Source organism: Pogoniulus pusillus, chromosome 23 (genome assembly GCF_015220805.1).
Source record: "Pogoniulus pusillus isolate bPogPus1 chromosome 23, bPogPus1.pri, whole genome shotgun sequence".
Lineage (NCBI taxonomy): Eukaryota > Metazoa > Chordata > Aves > Piciformes > Lybiidae > Pogoniulus > Pogoniulus pusillus.
The window spans coordinates 17,030,456-17,049,722 of record NC_087286.1 but is presented as its reverse complement, the minus strand read 5'-3'; the positions used below and the strand labels follow the sequence as shown (position 1 = coordinate 17,049,722).

Below are 19,267 nucleotides of genomic sequence, written 5' to 3'. Positions count from 1 at the left end.
TTAGCACTCTAAAAAAGTTAAAAGATAACAAACTCTGAGTACTACATGTAAATGTTTGCTTCCTGCTTGAATTGATGATCTTTGCACCACAAGTTCAAAGAAACAACATAAAGTCCCACATTACTTTCTTCAGCAGGAATCTGTCTCATGCAGACACTTACATAGGATAAAATTACATTCAACATGCATCAGCTTTACCAGCTCTTGCAGCAAAAGATACTATAGCTAGGCTCTAAACTCTATCCTAATAAAACCAGGGCAATGTGACAAAAAAGGGACTGGATACAGAGATTATATCTACAAAATTCAACTTGCTAGCAGAATGATTGCTGCCCTGTCTTCATTCAGAGAAGCTAACACGTTCTGTTATAGAAAAAAAAATTACTTGGTAGGCAGTAAGATTTAAGAATCCCTAGAAGTTTCAGTATTTGCAAACGTATTATTATAGCAGCAGCACAAACTACAGAAAACAAAGAACACTGCACAACACAAAAGAACAAAAAAGCTCTAACGAAATTTTGTGCAACTGATGAATGCCGATACAGCAACGAAGTCCTCTGTCTCCATTAGACCCCTCAGACACATCAGCATTTATTAGGTGAACAACCTTAAACGGTACTTGACTATTTCAAAAAGGCTTAACAGAAAACCAAACAATCTCCACTTAAGCTAGGGATTCACATATTCACTTTTCATCTAAAGCAAGGCTTGCGTTGACCACAGTTTAGTACCCAGTAATACACTGGTGTCTATTAACAAAGACATTACATGAACTTCAGCGAATCCTTACCTTCATTGATTTTGGATATATCTACGCTAGAATTATTAAGCTGCAAGGTGGCTTGCAGAGCAGGCAGCAGCTGGCGAAGGAGATTTGGGTCCTGAAGTAATGGAGGAATTGGTGACTGTGGGACAGGTGAGACGGGAACTGTAGGAGCGGATGAAGCAGGCGCAGAAGTTGGATTCAGTCCAGAAGCAGATGATGTAGAAGGAGTTGTGCAAGAATGGGATACAGACTTGTCCACCGATGCAGACTCTGAACAGAAGACAGATAGCAACTTTCATTTTCCCCAATATAACCTGACAACTTCTATCTAGCACAGTATTCTTATTATATTCAGAAAACCAAATGCTTAACTATTGTTGTAAGAAAAAAACCCAAGCATGATTATAATAAAACTCAACCATATTTAATACTTAGTGTAATTTACACTATTGAACCTAATATTTACTGGGAACACACACATTTTTCCATTTCAAGATACTGCCTGCACTTTTCCCCCACTAATTTTCAGGACAAAACTGGGCCAAAAATTCCTTGGTGACTTTTTTCTTTTACTATGCATATAATTATATTTTGTATTTTAACTCATTATTCCAATCTTTGAAAAATATTGTAGGAAAAAAACCTCTTTAACTCAAAATGGAGGGTAGGGTATAAGCCATGCTTTGTTTATTCAGAGACCAGATTACAAGAAGCTATGAAGTAATCAAATCTATCATACACAGTCCAGTTACATTGCCCAATATTCAGAGTCAGGACAATAAGCTGTACTAAGAACATAAAGCAGGAACTGTTGACATCCCCACAGAAAAGTGGAAAACATCCAAAAGTTAATCTGTCCATAATTAATTTCAAACTTGTTAGCAACTCCTGAAGCATGAAGACCTGTATCTTTTATTTTATTAATCTCACTTTAGCAAGTATCAACACTTATCATCCACTGAAATGGCCAATACATAAATTCAATTAAATGGTATGGCAATTTCGGCTAATTAATTCAAATTATTTAATTCATTTAAAATTCAACTTTCAGTTAGTATCTCCTCCCTTCCAGCACTATGAGAAATTCCTGCACTAGACGGATTTCCACTTGCTATATGCATACCACTAGTTGCTTCAAATATCCTTCCTTTGGACCACTGCACTTCAATTTCAGCTTTCCCTCCTGTCATTCCCATCAAATCCATCAGAGACCTCTATACCAAAATTCAGTCAAGACTAATGCCTCTATATAGCACCAAACAGGTTGGACTAAGAGTGGAAAGATGTGTATGCATCCAAACATCTCACCCAGGATGCTTGCCCATAACAAGACCTGGGTTTTAAATCCACCTCAAACTAAGCAGGCAATGTCAGGAATGTCAACCTGGATAGTTCACATTTCAGGCATAAATCCAACCAAAAGCTAAAATAACTGTTTGGGAAAAAACTTTTATTCTAAAGATGCATTTGCTGTTTTCTTCTTCCTTTGGAGAGATGACCAAGATAAGAAGAGGCTGATTTCTAGTAAAGAGTAAAAATGAAAAGGTCTTGTTTGGGATTACTATGTAAGAGCCAAGTATAATGAAAATTCTAAAAGCTGTTTTTCCCTGAGATCCTTCATTAGAACAATCTGAGACTAATTCACAGAAGAACTCTAAAATAATAAAAATCAATGAATATCAATACATAAATCAAATGAGATTAGAAATCACAGTGAAAAGAAAGAGGACTTCTGCTTTCATGTAGGTATAGTGGGAACAGTTCATAACAGGTCACAAATACTTTAAAAAAAAAACATTTCCAGCCAAGCACCTGAGAGATATAAACCAGAAAAAAACACTCTGTAGAATCCAAATTTGACAGCTTGAAAGCATACAGCTGCTAGGGCACACATATATTTTGGCATTCCAGACAAACTTCTAGAAAAGAGGCAGCCACATCTAGTTCCAAGTTCCTCAGCACAAGTGGCTGGCTTGCAAAGGGTTTGTAAAAGATTTGGTCAGGGACTTTTCTAAGAGGAATTACAAAGGGACAAGAAGTGTTACAGATACTGAAGGAAGGCGAAAAAAAAGCAGTTGCAACATACTGAAAACAGCAGTTTTCAGTAACGTGAGTAGGACAGCTGGTTAGATATTAGCCCCTTTCAAACAGTAAATGTCTTTGCTTAGAAGAATTGCATTGAAATCTTACTGTGGTGTTGAAGGTAAACTTATGGAGACAACTGCAATTCAAAACATACCAAGCAAACAAGACTCTTACCATACCAAACAAAAACATGTCAAGTTTGAACTCGGATCTGTCATAGTCCACACTAGGACCACATATGCTAGCAGACAAAAGCAAGTGAATGAAGCGCAATGGGACGCATTAGTACTTACAAATCTCCTACCCTGCAGTTTCGAGAGCCTTACAAAAACAACCAAACACTAATTTGAAAACAAACAATACAGAACAAAACAACCTAAGCAGCTACCAGCACTGATTTCAAAACATACTTAATGTAAGGTAGTTAGGTTTGCCTTCACGGTTCAATTAAGCAAAGAAGCAACTCAGTGCAGTATCATTAATTCACATAAGCAATACTTGAATTTCAAACTGTAACACCATACAGAGCAGCTGGAAGTATTTTTTTCACCCATGCTTATGTTTTGAACAGAAAACAAATTCAACCTAGGAACGCAGTGAAGAGAAATTTGAAGTCCAGTTCTGGGTATCTACTAATTTCTTGAATAAAAGGACTCAAAACAAGTCATATGAAACCACTGAATTCCAAGAGGCCTATAAAAGTACTTCAGTTCAGGTGAGCTCTTTCGCTATAAAAATGCAAACTGAATTACATCAAAGCAACAATATGGTCAATTGTGTTAGACAGTATGGAGACGTTATTCTGTAGCTTTATTATTGTAGGCATTTTGACTATGTGTTAAAATATATCTGTGAAAGACAATTTTAGTACAGACACCCAAGTTAAATACCTTGAGAAAGTGATGTGGAAAAAGGGTGGTGTCTAATGCTTACATTCCAGTCTTTTGAGATGGTTCACATTACAAATCCAATGGTTAAAATGTTATGAAAGAATATAACTCTGTGTTCTTAGTGTTATACACCTCTGTGTTACTGAACAAAGAATAACAGAATGGTTTAGGTTGGAAGTGACCTCAAAGATAGTCCAGTTCCAGCCCCCTGCCATAGGCAGGGACACTTCCCACTAGAACAGGTTGTTCAACACCTCATCCAACCTGGCCTTGAACACCTCCATGGAGGGAGCAGCCACAACCTCCCTGGGCAACCTGTGCCAGTGTCTCACCACCCTCATTGGAGAGAACCCTTTCCTAACATCTAGTTTGAATCTCTGCTCTTCCAGAAAGTATGCACTACAATTAAAGCACGCACTACAATGAATGCTCAGAACATCACTGCGCTTTACAAAACAACCAATTACAGTTATTTGAAGTGAAATAAAAGGTATTAACTTGTAAAAAAAATTCACTAGGAATAAAAGTATTTTAGGTTTGGACTAAGTAGCCTGAAAGGCTGTTTTCTTCCTTACAAAGGGAAGCATCTTTGTGATGAAAATAAACTTGCTAAAAACCAAAGAGTACAGATTAGTTCTGTAAAATCCTGACCTTTATTACCTTAAACTTACTCCATGGCTTTCACATTGGAACCCTGATTTCATAGAAATAAGTTCAAGAAATACTGCTGATAAAACAAAGCCTCTAAATATTTGCATATCCACTTTTGCATAATGAAAAAGACTTCAACTTGGTCTCATTTACAATGCTGTACAGAACTTGCAAGATTTGTCAAAACGCCTCAAAGTGAAATGTTTGTTTCCTCACATATCCCCCACGAGTGTGTGCATCTCCTTTGTTTTTTTTCCACAAGAACTTCTCACTCCTTCCTTTTCCTCTCAAAGTCTCCTTTTCTGATCTGCTCTGAGAGACTGTTCCACTGCGTGTGAAATTTACTTTCAACTTCTAAACACCATTTCCACTTTTTGCCTAAACATTTACTAATGAGGTTTTCCTCTTAGTGAACAGAATTATACACACCTGTATTTCTGAAACACATTTCATGCCTCAGCTATCATAAAACAGTGAAAATGCACTCAGCACACTAAAGAAAAGTTAAATATCTTTACCAATTTAAATCCTTTAGCTTTACAGTTCTGATACACTGGTCTCTATACCTGTGTCAACTTAAGTTCATGTAAAGACCTGCAAGAGTCTCAGACTATGACTGAAGTTGCTACTGGGCAACTTTGCAATCTCTTGTCAACACCATTTCCACATAAATGTGATGGAAATGACTCTTCATATAAAATTTCAGCTAGCAGAATTAAAGTTCCAAGGAAAACATCTCAAATAAACATAAATCAAATTAAAACCAAAATCAGACCACAGCTCACTGTGATTTGAATTGCTGAAAACTTGCTTCATTAAAATTTGCACTTCAGGTCTTTGCCTGAATAAATCAGATTTTCAAAAAATACATGACTTTGCATCAAATTTTCCCATGACAAACCAAGCACATTTCAACTTGTAGGAGCTTTCAAATAAATTCAAACTATTTAAAAACAACCCAAAACACTGTTCCGAACAAGCAAGGACACAAGCTAGTTAGCTAAGCTGCAGTCTACATATAGAATTGCAATATAGACCTACACAAGTTTCTGGACCATTAACTTTACACATATGGAAATAAATGAGCAGGAAATAAAGCCATCAAAATAAAAAAGAGAGAATACAGAGTAATCAGACTGCAAACAAAAACAACTAGATGTGGAGATTAACTTCACCAGAAGAACTACTGATTGTTTCTTTCGCTGAAATGGAGCAGAGGAAAAAACCTTTTTGCAATGGAAATAATTTCTGAAGGCCAGAATAATCAGGAAAGAACTTTCTAGTCATAACCTGCTCTGCTGGAGTGCAACTTGTGATCACATCTTTTAGACAAAAAGGAGGAAAGTCCCAGTTATGAGGCAGTATGTCTGTGACAAGAACCTGTATGACAAATGTGCATCTTTTCTGTGGGTTTCATAAAGAGGTATCTGAAGTAAACAGAAGGCTACTGCTTGCTCCAGAAACATCATGTCAATTCAGGATAGAAGCACTAATTTGTGTATTTCTGAACAGCCTGGATTTTTTCACCCTGCCAAGTCATCCTTTCAGAAAAAAAAAACACCATGGAACATTTTCAGCAGAAATGTTCTTCAGTTAGAACCCAGATACAAGAAGGCAAACAATACACCTCCCACAGCTTAAGGCCACATATTACAAAGATTAATTTTGCTGTTACCAATCTCTGCCCCTCCTGACACAAACTTTTCCTCCTAACCAGACTGCTGAATCAGTCAATCTCACTCTGAAAGGCAAATCTCATTCTGAAGTGTTATTCAAACTAGGTTAAATGTACAGGAGTGAAAAAGTATTTTGACTGTACAGCTACTGTTTTAATAAAGAGCTCCTGATACCAACACTCCAGCACCTCTGTTGAACCTCAGCCATCTTGTTCTTTAAGTCATGTTCTTAGTACTTGATTAATTCCTTCTCACCCACAGTGTACCTTACCCGGATGTCTGTTTGTGTGACAGAGGAGTGGGAAAACAAGAACAAAAAGAAATACATTCTCTGCCCAACAACTAACTTCACAGTCCTGACAACTACCACATCAGTTGTACTCCCTACACAATGAGTACCTTTAAAATACTGCTATACAGAACTTGCTTTTACTCTGATACATTTGTGGACAGTTGATTTATTTCAACAGACTTGTAATGGCATGGAAATTATCCACTATTGACTAGATAATTTTCACATTATCAGTGTTACCCTTTAATTTTTAATGCCATTTAAAACAAAGCCAAAGCATTCAAAACCCTTCTGATTTCACACGTCAGTTGTACCCAATCACTCCACCATGAGCTTAAGCTACATCTTTGCTAGCAAAAGCCATGCACATATGCTCTGTGGGAGGAAAACTGCATTACATTTGCAGAAATTCAATGCCTTATTGCTCTATAAAGCCCTCCTCTGCTACACTGATTAAATAACTACCACCCAGAACAGCCAACGGAACTACCTGATTGGCTGCTGCTTATTAGTCATCACAACACATTCATCTGCATTAGAAGAACACTTAAGTCTACAGTCCATCAATTAAATTCTCTTGAGCAGTGACAGTCACATTTACCTTTTCACACAGTTCAGTTCTGCCCTACTAAGGAACTTAGGCCACAACAAAATATTTTAGTATTTAAAAACAGTGCCCTTTGTAAACACATTTGTCCAAAGAAACTATGGCAACAAAAGTAACTGAAACCTCAGATACACTCAAATAACCTAAAGTACAAAAAATTCTCTATTGTCTTATTTGTATTACTCCACTCTTTAAAAAAAGCAGCATTCGCATTTTATCTCTCCTGCTGAAGTAAGTTTTGCAGCAAAGCTCAACAAGAACTGGAAGACAGACTCACAAGTGTCATTGTTTCTAACCACTGTATGAATTAAGTAACATACCTAAAACTGCAAAACTCAGCCAAAGAAGATGTAATGACACCAGGGACAATGTTAGTAACTGACTACCAAAGACTAGCAACTGTTACAAGTAAGCAAGAAAACCACAGGGGTGAGAAAACGATGAGGTAGCTCAGCCATCACTGACCAACTACTTTTGACTTGTCAGCGTCAGGGTCACAACTCACACAGCACTGCACTGGACAGCTTGCTGAGTTTTGTCAGAAACATTTCAGTGTTGCTGTACTAGAAACAGAATCACTACGTGAGTGGACTCGGTGGAAGGGTGTGAGAAGTATCCTACAGACAGACACACTGTTAAAATACGGATAATATTAACATTTCATTCAGTAACTGAATTAGAAATAGGAAATGTAATGTGCCCTATAGATAGAGCAGCCAAAAAGTAGGAAAAGCAACCCCACACTTTACCTGCATAAAGCACTCACAGTGAGCACAAACAGAAGCAGCAGATTCTGACTGGAACATTCAAACCAAAGGGTAGAGGTCAAATAGTTCCCCAGGAACTCTCCACTACTGCCAGCCATTGAGGGCAGAGGACTATTGCTAACAGCTGAGCTATAGTTCAGCCAGGGATTTTATTCAATCTCCTTGTGGGACTACAACATACCCCTGCAGCAAAAGAGATTGAGCTGAAAAAAGCATTGTTGTTTTTTTGTGTTCTTTTGTTGTTTTCTTTTTCAAAACCAATTACTGCATTAAAAAATACACATTAAGAACAGATTAAAGCAGTGGTACATATCTGCTGGTATAAGGCTGCCAGCAACACATTGACAAGAAGCAAGAACCCATTTAGGCAAGGAGTGCTGCACAAACTATTCAGTCATTTGGACCAAGCTATTTTTATGAGCAAAAAATGCAGCTTTACCTCTTTTTAGAAAGAGAAAGGCTTGGCACAGCTAGCAAACAGAAAAAGATCAAAGGCTGTTTGCTTTACTAGTGTAAAAGTAAACTCCTCAAACTATTTTCCAATTATACAAAGCTACTTTTAGAAGATAGTTTAAACTGAATGTCTCAGGACAATTTCCCCTCTTTATTTTGTACAATAGCTACAAATTAACTTTTACAAACTGCATACCTATAGTACTGCAGGTTCAGAGTCATCTCTGGGAAAATAACAGAAGCAAACTATTAAAGCCATCCCAGTGTACAGCACTGCTTCCTCCCTCCTTTCACATTTAATTCCATAAAGTGCTACAGAAATTATATGGATCAGATTTCTTAGGTGTCTAAAATTCAAATACACTATTGAATGTACTCTTTGAATGATCTTTTATCGTAACTGAAGCCATACTAAATTTTTCCGTTTCTGCAGGAAGAGAACTACCTAAGCAGTATGCAAACCCCCAACATTTTCTGGAGTATTTCAAGCCTAACATTATTTATAATTCCTCAGCTACTTACTAACTTTTTGTAATCCACCCTGCCTGAAGCTCAGGAAGTATTCTATTTGGTCACAATGAATTGCCATGAAACAAAACAAGGCAAGAAGACTATTACATGGAATCTATAAATTTAACTCATATTAAAAAAAATACATAGAAATAAAGAAATGCTTATTTAATATGGAACAATCAATGGCTACACAGATTCTAAAGTAGGATTTATAGTGTCAAGAGCACCCTGTGCAATCATTTTCACTATTCATACCAAACAGTATGTTCCCACTTGTATTTAAGAAATATTAGGACGCCCTGCTAATGTTTGCAGCATTTGTTACAATAGGAAATTCTTTTAACTGCAGTTAAAATTCAGTTGCTCAATTCAAATGGAAGCACCTAAAAAAGGTATGCAGTCAAGAAGGGAAAGAGTATAATCCAGTTTGAAATCTGATCACACACTGAAAGAGAATCAAGTACATGCCAGAACTGAGCAAAAATAACAACAGTTTCAGTGTATTTTAAAGATACTAATGAAAATAGAGGGGATACTCGAGAGAACACTTGACATGGATGTTTTGCACTGTTGTGTTTAAAAAGTGCATCAAACTGTAATCAAAACACAGAAGCTAACTACAGTATTCAGTACAAGAATCATGCATAAACCAGCACATATTACTTCTTGCTTTACTATGTTAGGCCGAAAAAGGCTTTCTGAAAATCAACATTCATGTAAGAACTGCAGAAAGGACAGAATTTCTTTACATGCACAGTTTTCTTTCATTGCTGTTATTTACCAACGTATGGTACTGTCTGGCTAGTTCAGATGGCTGAGTGCACTCATCTCTGCTTAAAAAATGGAACTCTTTATTAGAGAAAACTGGAAGTCAGGAAAGCAAGTGCAGATATATGTAAGGCCAACGTCAGACTGAGTCTTTTTGGTCTTCTTTTCATCAGTGCACTGTTTTCTTATAACTAGACAGACTTGCAAGTATCAACGAGGGAACAAGGCATCTTTCAAAAAGAACTCAGTGTCATACTAATTATACAGCAATTTAAAATAAACATGTTAATAAAAAAATTACTTCCCCGCCCCCAAAGTCCCCCAAATAATTTTTCCTATACACTGTTACTCTCCAAGGACTCCACTACACCAAAGTATTATACTATCACTAATAACACACATATACATTCTCACAATCTTCTTGAGCTCCTTTTCCCTAATAATGAAGTGAATCCAATTAAAATAGACTTCTGAAGGGTCACAAACAATGCACAGTATGTTCTAATCTTCACTAAACATTTCTAGTATGTATTGTATAGAAATACAAACTTGCAGCAGCTTTAGAACTGAAGATCACAAGACAGATCAAAATTGAAGAAGAACTGTTACAGACATGTAGAACACTGTCACTTTCTGTAAGAATTGCACTTGTGTTTATTGGAAAGTTTGACACTGGCATTCCAGACAGTAACAGCAGTTCATAAAACATAATCGTCCAAAATGACTTTCAAGTAGTGTAAATACATCTATGTTAAGAACTCAAAGAAAGACAAAGATACCAAACAACATAAGGGAGGACAAAAATTAAAGTACGTCCTACAAAAATCTGTCTTTCAAATTATCATTTGAAAGCATAATGTGCAGAGTAAACAGCAAATATTGCAGCATCCATTTGAAATTGTGAAAGATACAGCAAACGTGGTTTAAGGGGAAATAAAACACATCCAAACAGTAATTGGGTTCTAAGCACACACAACAGAAAAAGTATCTTTACATTCTAGAGCTAACATACTTTGAACAAGCAACATAAGGCAATAATAAATATAAGAAGGAATTTCATTAGACATACCTTTTCTCTCTGTTTTCTGTGCAGGGATGGAAGGTGTGGATGTAGGCAGTTTTGATAAAGTAGATGCTCCATTAGCATCAAAGGATTTCTTTGGCTGGTGATCAGATTGTAGAGAAAATGGACTAGGAGGAACAGTGCTTGGGGTAGCAGTTGGATGAACCACTGGTTTGATGGGATGCTGTACTGGAGTAGAACTACTGTGAGTCTCTGCTCTTGGCAGTCTGTAGTCTCTGTCATTGTGCCTGCTTGTTTGAGATAAAATATTCTGTGGGAGCATACTACTGGTGTCACTGGAATGCTTGTCTTCCACTTTTTTTCAGGAGTCCCCAAGTAATGTTGCAACAAGAAAAAAAGAAAGATTCAATTAGAAATCTGTCTACAATTGCAGTGACTTCGATTAATACAGCTGCATATCAACAACCAGAGCTGATTAAACTTCTTATAATTAAAAAAAAAAGCCTCAAGTAGATCTGCATCAAAAAGGTAAAATTTAATTTTATTCACTGATAAAATGCATTCTCTCTGACCGTGTGCTTGATTTAGAGTTCCGGCTAAGCACAGTTTGGATGAAAGGCTGCTCTATAACAAGTGTTACAGTGAAGTTAATTTTTTGAAGTCTCCTAAAAAAAACTAAATAAAAATCTATTATTTCCCTCTTATATTTAGCATGAAGAGATAATTTGTGCCACTTCTCTTTTGTTCACTGAAAATCCTGAATATCAAGTATGATTTAATAGTTTCCAATTCTAGCCTTCAAAGAATTCCACTTCAAGTCACTGTAGTAGTACTACAAACAATTTACTTTCAAGTGAATTAATTCAAGAAGACCATATATTAAATGGGTGACTAATCTGCATTTGTCACACAACCACAGAAAGGGAACATATCAAGCAAGCAGTGATTCTTTTTATTGATTTCTATGTTTTTCATCCATCACAAAACAAGTAGTGCATTTGTGCTCTCTTTTTGCAGCACACAGTATGGTTTAGCATCTGCAGTATGCGTTGGCATACACAGAAAATCAGGCAAGTCCTAAGCAAGGGTTGGGGGGAAAAAACAAAACAATCAGTATTTCAGATTCTATTTTGAAACCTGAAAACTATCCTACAAATTTGCCCAAAGTACATCAGCACACAGAAGGAAACTCACAGTACAGGCATCTCCCATAGAAACTGGGCAAATATTAAAGCTAGGTATCTGGGGAAAAAACTGTGACTAACAGAAACTCAAGAGTCTGAGAAAGGCTTGGCCAAGAGTATTTCCACGGTGAAAATATGATCCCATAACATACACCAGACTCTGGCAACCCTGATACCATAATCCATTACATTAGCTTATAGTCAGATGTTTTAGAAGAGATTCCTGCATCTCTAATTTTAAGATCAGAACATAACATTGACAGGTCTCAATGACCATGACAGTCCAACTATAAACTATGCAAGTTGTTTCAATAAATGCCTATAATTTAGGCAGTAAAAGCTGCAAAAAACGGAGTACCACCATGAAAAGCATTAAGCAAGAGTTGTACTAGTAAAAGCTCAAAGCTATTTTAAGAAACAACATTTGAAAGAGCTCTCTGCGCTATCTGCTTTGGCCTTGAAACATAAAAAGCTGAGAAAAACAGCTTAAGCAGAGAGACCTTAAATTTTTGCTAAATTCAGAAAAGAAAATATCAATGCAAACAAGGCAAGAAGATATTATTGTAACAAACAAACAAAAACCAACACGTACTTCCACTGGCAAACCCACTGGCAGCTGTCGCCTGCATCACCTCTCTTCTGTAATCCCTATCTTTTGGGAAACTGTTAACTGACATTTTGCTTGCTTCTTTTTGTCTCTGCTCTCTGAAGAAAAGAAAACGCAAGTTGAGTAAGAATTTACATCATCTAATAATATAATGTCTTCTAATGGATGAAGTTACATGAGATGAATTAAACTCTTCTAAAAGTTCGCTGCTACAGATGGGTAGGTAAACCCCAGCCATTGCTTCCTCACAAGAGTGCTTACCAAAGACCCCAACACACCAATTCAGCTCACCAACTCTGCAAATAAAATCTTCCTCAAACCAAAATCATTCACCAAACCCCATAAAACAAACAAAACATGCTTCTCTTTCCCGCTTTGGATCATCAATGTATAAATTAGGTGCCAGAGGACATGCTAAGGATAGGAACACTCGGCACAACCTTTCATAACGTTAATTAGATAAGCTCAGCTGCTCTTAAATGAGCTTAAGAATATTTGCTCTTTACACAATGAAAACAGACACACACATACCTTTCCAGCCACTCTTTTGGTTTTTCCCATTGTGAAACTTCTGTTCTGCAGTTGTAGTAGTACTTTTTGCCTGAAGAGCTGATGTGTTCAGACCAATCATCAGCAGAATCATAAGCCTTTAAAACAGAAACAATGTTGGACAAAAGACTACTTGGGAGTTTTAACAAAACCCATTCAAATGCTTCCACCATATTTAAAACTACATGGCATCCCTCCTGTGCACCCCTATCACTGCAGTCCATTTACACTACTTCAAAATGCCTGTTTCAGTATGACAAAGATGTGACCACTACCCTCCCCACTGCATTCTGCCATACTTTCCTGTTGCATTCCCATCAATCCTGAAAGAAAGCAGAGTTGACGGGAACGCAACATCCAGCAGCATTAGTTTTCTGCATCTTAGAACTTCCCTAGAATTATATTTTCAATCTTTTTTCTATGTTTTTGGAATTTACCTACTTTATTTCCAGTGCAACATGTAGCAAACAGCATCCTAACCAGTAAAAACTCAGCTAATAAAGTGATGAACATTCACAGTGTAATGTATCTTAAGTAAAGTCATGTTGTCCTCTCTAGGTTTATCAAAGTTCATGGAAAGCATTTCTCTCTCTGTCTGCTTCATTTAAACAATCTAGTATGTTAGAATTCAAGATCCACATCAAATCTCTTAATGATTATAAATTAGAATAGTTTTACAACACACAACAACTGCAGCTTGGGTTTACAGGGTGTTTACAAAATAAAGACTGATGCTGGAATACCCCAGGAAGCAGCTGGGGTACACCACAATGAAAACACAGTATGCCAGAGTGGGGTGACAGCACCCATCAGAAATACTCACTGCATCAGAAGTTTTGCTTGGATTATTGCTGGGATTAGAAGAATGTGAATTTGAACTATGAAGAGCACTGTGGTTATGTGAATTTTCTTGTGGAGAGTAACTGGTCCCTAAGAGAAGAGAAAAAAAAAAGGATGAAAAAAAGCGTTTACCATGTTTGTTTTAAAAGAAAGGAAGCATCTGCATTCTAAGGAGGTGGAAGGGGAGGAGGAAGCAAACTGTCTATAGCCTGGACCACAGCATGATTCAGATGCAGAAGTATTTCAGGAGACCATACAGCTTTTTTTTTATCCCCACACAGCACAAAGCCCACTCTTCCTTTCTAGTTACAATAATGCAGTCTGTCTTTCACTAGCCTTACTCTGAAATTTCATTCCATTAAAAACAACCCCTTACTCTAAGTATTTTTTGATGTTTGGAGGAGTAATAACCTGTCAATTCAGAAACTGACATTCTCCTCAACGTTGTCAGAAAATTAAAATAGATTTGCCAACAGCCTACACAGACACACAAACTCAGGCTTCAAGCTCATTGGAGCAATGCTGTTTTCCTTGACCGTTTGAGACTACTTTTAACTGGTTCTACATAATTATTTATGGTAATAAGTTATTATTCTTGCACCTCAGTCTCCATAATGCAGGCAATGACACTGAGATATTAGAAAGAAGTTCTTCAAAGTGAGAGTGGTAAGACACTGGAACAGGCTGCCCAGACAGGCCACTGATGCTCCCTCCCTGAAAGTGTTCACAGCAAGGCTGGATGAGGCCTTGAGGAATCAGATCTAGAGGAAGGGTCCCTGCCAATGCCTGAGAGGCTGGAACTAGATGATCTTCAAGGTCTCTTCCAACCCAAACCATTCTCTGAATTTACAATATCAAAAGCAGTATTTTCCAAACCACCACCTGCTTCTGGCCTCCCTAACCACTTCTTAAGATCATCTTCTTCACAGTGCAAACACTTAAACACAAAAAGAAAGGCTGGGAAATGAGAAAAGCTAATTCTCAACAACTTATGCATCTACATTTCTGCCTAAGCTCAAGTCACCAATTAGACCTGAACAGTTTTAACTACAGTTAAACAAGGCCATCCATTACATCTTTTGCAATCTTGCTTTATATGATTTCCTAAGTTTCAAATGTTCCCATAAATCACACCAAACTAATAAAAAACAGTTTCCTACAGATTTCAGGGGGAAATCCAGGTATTTCAAATTGCAACACTCTCCTTGCCTTACTTTTCCTCTGCCTACTGAAAAGTTTCTAAATACCCAGGCAAGGAACACTACACTAGGTACCATCAGCTTCATCTACTGTATAACCACATAAACATGAAGTCGAAGTGCCTTGCACATGGCAGACTGTATCTTAACTGGGAACTATAATAAAGAACAGTCCGTTGACAGTGGAGCAAGAGTAGGAGCGAACAGAAGCATTCAAACAAGTGTGGAGTTTTAAGTCTTCTGAGAGTAACACACAGAGATAATTAAGTGATTTACCATCGTGCAAAATAGAAGAGACTATAATGCAAACTCTGTTTTCCGAGCCTTTTGACTACATAAACATTGACAATATCACTATTTAAAACTTCTTCCCCTGATCTCTAACCCTGCAAGTCAGAACAACCCTACAAAGGTTAAAGACTACTTTGCACACACGAGTTACTGCAGCCTGAGCCATCAGTAGCTCTGAACCTTTTCCTCTACCATTCTGTCATTATCGTTAAAGACTGGGGAGGTGGGCAAAGACGAAAGGTCTTCTCCTTACATAAAGCTGTCCAGAAGCATGACAGTTGCACGCCAACAGTATCTTGCATGCTGACTTGATGACTTACTATGGGGGGAAACTCAAGCTTCTCAAAGCAATAATCACAACATCGCATGCTTGTGATGCATATGAATAACAACATGCTTCTAGTGAACTATGGGACTTCATCTCTTAAGTATCTTAGAGAATTGCAGAACTTACATGTTAATACAACATTTACAAAACCAGACACATTTCATTTCCCTAAATGTATGCAAGAAGTATAATATAATTAGAAGACACTGCTGCTCAGTCAGTCACCCCACCAGTCTTATTTTTTTTTTCACATTGATTATGGAGTGAGATAGCAGTTTAATATTTTCCTATTAATCATTCTGTTAACTGTCTTTATTTATTTACCACACCCTTCCAAAACTCTATCCAGATAAAAATTTTAATTTCTTCATGTATTTCTGTAGGTTGCACAATGCAGACACTAGTTCATGTCTACTATAAGCTAAAATGTACCACACGTTGAACAGATCAGTATTAGTCACTTGAAAATTTCATAAAACATCAATGTAGTTCATTTACTGTAGACTCTTACCATGGATGCAGCAGCACTACACTTTGGTCAGCATACTGAAGAAATCTTTCAATCTGCAGTGGCCTGAGCACACCACTGCAGTGAATCTACCCCAACAAGTACTTTACAAACATAAGAGCCAGCATACACATTACATCAATAAAATCCTTTAAAGTCAATTCTGTCCAACCATGAACAAATGCCTCAAACTCAATGAGCAGACTTTCAGCCCCTACGTGGTCTAACAGCTCAGAAGCATCCCCCCACCATTTCACACTGTGCCTGACGCCCTGGTTCCCAGCGCCAGTGCTGAGTCACAAAGCAGCTGCCGCAGTCACACCCACCTACAGCTGGCCCCGATAGCAGGACTGTGCCGAGGCCCCGGGCTGCTCTGTGCCCAGCTGAAGTCCTCCTAGCACCGACTCCCAGGCTGCGTACGGATAAGCTTGCTCCGAATCAGGATCCTGCCCTACTCGAGCTGGTCTCAGCTACATAAAAACTGATGATTGCTGCTCCAGCAACACAAATTGCCTCAGGCTGCCGGGACAGGCTGTGTGGGCTTTTACAGGGCCAACCACAAATACATACTCAGTGCTGTCTAGAATTACAGGTGCAGCTTCATCTCCACATTTCCATTTTATTTTATGTATAATGTACTTTTATGTCTGGATCAGTACCCGAACTTCAAGGGAATGAGCATATGAAAAAGCTGCTAAATTCATGTTTGCCATTGAGAAGCTTCCAAAACTGAAGCAGATTATGCTCTGCAGAGCAAAAGTTTTAGGCACCTGTGAAAAACAAAAGCGTATCACCAAACTAACCACATACTAAAACCCTACTGCCTGAGTATACAAAGGTGCACACCCTCACAGCAGCTCACCTGGGAAATCTGACAACCCAGCCAAGAATGAGTTGTCAGCTCAAATTACCAGGAAAAGTTGCTCAAGATCTTTACAAGGCCACCAATTTAAAATGGTATGCAGAACAAAATCCACAGGTGGAGGCCTACCTCTAAAAATAACGGAATGTATCCTTACTTGCATGTTAGCTTTTACCATCAGCAAAGCCTAACCTCAAGCTATTTTCAGGTGGCTGTGACTTGCAATCAGTTCTGTGCCTCCTAGCTGGATGCCTGGCAAAGGAGATGATGAAAACAGGATTACTAAGGTTAGTGTACATGTGAGAAACAGGCCTGATGAGCTAGACAGCACACTATGATCTCTTACAGCACTTGTCAACCTTTTCTCTTAAACTTTCCTTGCTAGTCCCACTTCCTTCAAGAAATAGATGAAAACAGTTTTAAAATAGCAATTAGCATATGTTAAGATTTAGCAATTGCACATGTACATCTTTGATGTACTTCAGGGAAATTCATACTGTGTTATAAATCCCCCAATCCAGTTAGAGAACTCCCTGTGGAGTTCACTATCACTGTGACTTTCGTCAGCTTAATGATTTTTTTTGGAAGCAGTTAAATCTGGAAAGTGCTATTCCTAGCTGGAAGATGCCCAAGAAGGGCTTCAGCACTACAGTTACATAAAGCTGTAAAGGTGTAACTGTGAGAGCAAGCCTTTGCTAATACTACTAGTGATGGTCACAGAAGAGGTCAGAGGCAAGGTGAACTATCATAACTACCTTCAAGTTTCTAAAATAGTAAGAATCAAAACATCTTATCTTCCTCACTAATGCATGAAAATCAGCAGAAAGCACAAAAAGCATGGTTCTGGGAACCGATTCAAAAAGCAGGCTGTGACTTAATGCCTACTTCAAATTTGAGAGTCTGCCATGCCAAGACTCACTTTAGCAACAATTTTTAAAGTACTTTCCAGATCCAAAGTGCTGAATCCGTAACAGTTTGAACTGCTTCAACACTGTGCTGGATTTGGAAAACAGCCATAGCATAGGATGAAAGAAGAATATTCCATTTTTCAACATAGTTAATGTTTTCTAGTAATTTTCACATTTAATGTCCCCATTAACACCATTTAACTCTGTAAAATTAAGAAAAGTTGAAATTCTGACTTAGCTAAGGATGCAACTGCTCTAATAAAACAACTAATTCTTCTCCCTTCTCTCCTGCTGTCTTTCAAGAACAAGTTCTCATACCTCCACTCACACCCAAGATTTTAGTTAAGCACAGTCCAGTTACAGTAGCTGTGGTAGTGCTATGCAGTACCATATTTTACACAGTCCAACATAGAGAATTTGTGTTTCCTTTTCAGTCAGACAAATACTTTGTTAATATCCTAACTCTAAATGTCAATGTCTGCATTTCAACTGACATCTTTGTTACTTCAGTGCAAATCTTTGTACAGAACATTCCTCAAAGTTCCACACAGGGGAAGAAAAAGAAGTCGCACAATAAGAACGCAGCATCCAATGTCTCAGCATAAACTAAACAGCCTATCACAGACACTTTTATTTGCCACATGTAAAAATAATAAGATGAAACACAATTTTTCCTTCCTGTATTTTTATGTGGCCTGGTGTGTTGAAATCAAACATGGCTACCTTCCACAGGCAGCCAAAAGCACAAAAAATTCCAGTTTCTCTAGCAGAGCAATGGCCTCAGAGAATATACCAACTGTGCAGTAATATTTTCCAGAAATTCATAACATTAAGTTGAATGCACAGTGCTCTGCCAGAAGAAAGAAAATACAGCCTGATCACCATACTGCCCAGTTACATACTTACTATGCCCTCCAAAACAAATGTTTTCTACCAGTCAACAAGTAGCTCCATGATCAAAAGATGTTACAAAGCCTCGTATCCTCCCTGCCCTCTCCTACCACATCTCCTATCCAGGGCAGCCAAGTTTGTGCTGTTTTGTAATGTCTGATTCACAGGATAATAGTTCCAATAAAAAGAAATCCTCAATTTTTTTCCTCCAAGTTACCAATCACACAACCAACATTTCATGGAAATTCATACAAGATGTTAGTGAAAACAGATCCAAGAGTCATGCATCCATGGAGTGGAAGACAAAGGACCAATAATGGATGAAAATGATCCTGCAAGCAGACATTTTTCTTCCCAATAAACTTTTTCATTTAAAATGGTAGTAAGGAAATGACACCTCAAGAAGGAAAACCAGAAGCAGTAAACCAATAGAAGTTAAGGACCTGTATTGAATTACTAATGAAATACTCAAAGAACACTAAGATAATAACAATTATTATAATTAAAAAGATTAGCTTCTTATTTTATCTTACACATTCCATAATATAATAGTAGCATGCTATTTTGCTATTGTCTGCTTACTTGTTTCAATTAGATCAGCCTAATCT

General features: G+C 37.6%; 1 protein-coding gene across 2 annotated transcripts in view; it reads right to left on the bottom strand.

The window, feature by feature from the left end:
• WAC (WW domain containing adaptor with coiled-coil) overlaps window positions 1-19,267 on the bottom strand; it is a 49,349-nt gene that overhangs the window by 12,884 nt on the left and 17,198 nt on the right. For both annotated transcript variants that reach the window (XM_064162780.1, XM_064162779.1), the window contains exons 4-8: window positions 13,656-13,762; window positions 12,815-12,930; window positions 12,269-12,381; window positions 10,538-10,846; window positions 791-1,036 (exon numbers count right to left, since the gene is read on the bottom strand). In XM_064162780.1, coding sequence (XP_064018850.1) covers window positions 791-1,036; window positions 10,538-10,846; window positions 12,269-12,381; window positions 12,815-12,930; window positions 13,656-13,762 — 891 coding nt within the window. The remainder of the gene's footprint in view (window positions 1-790; window positions 1,037-10,537; window positions 10,847-12,268; window positions 12,382-12,814; window positions 12,931-13,655; window positions 13,763-19,267) is intronic.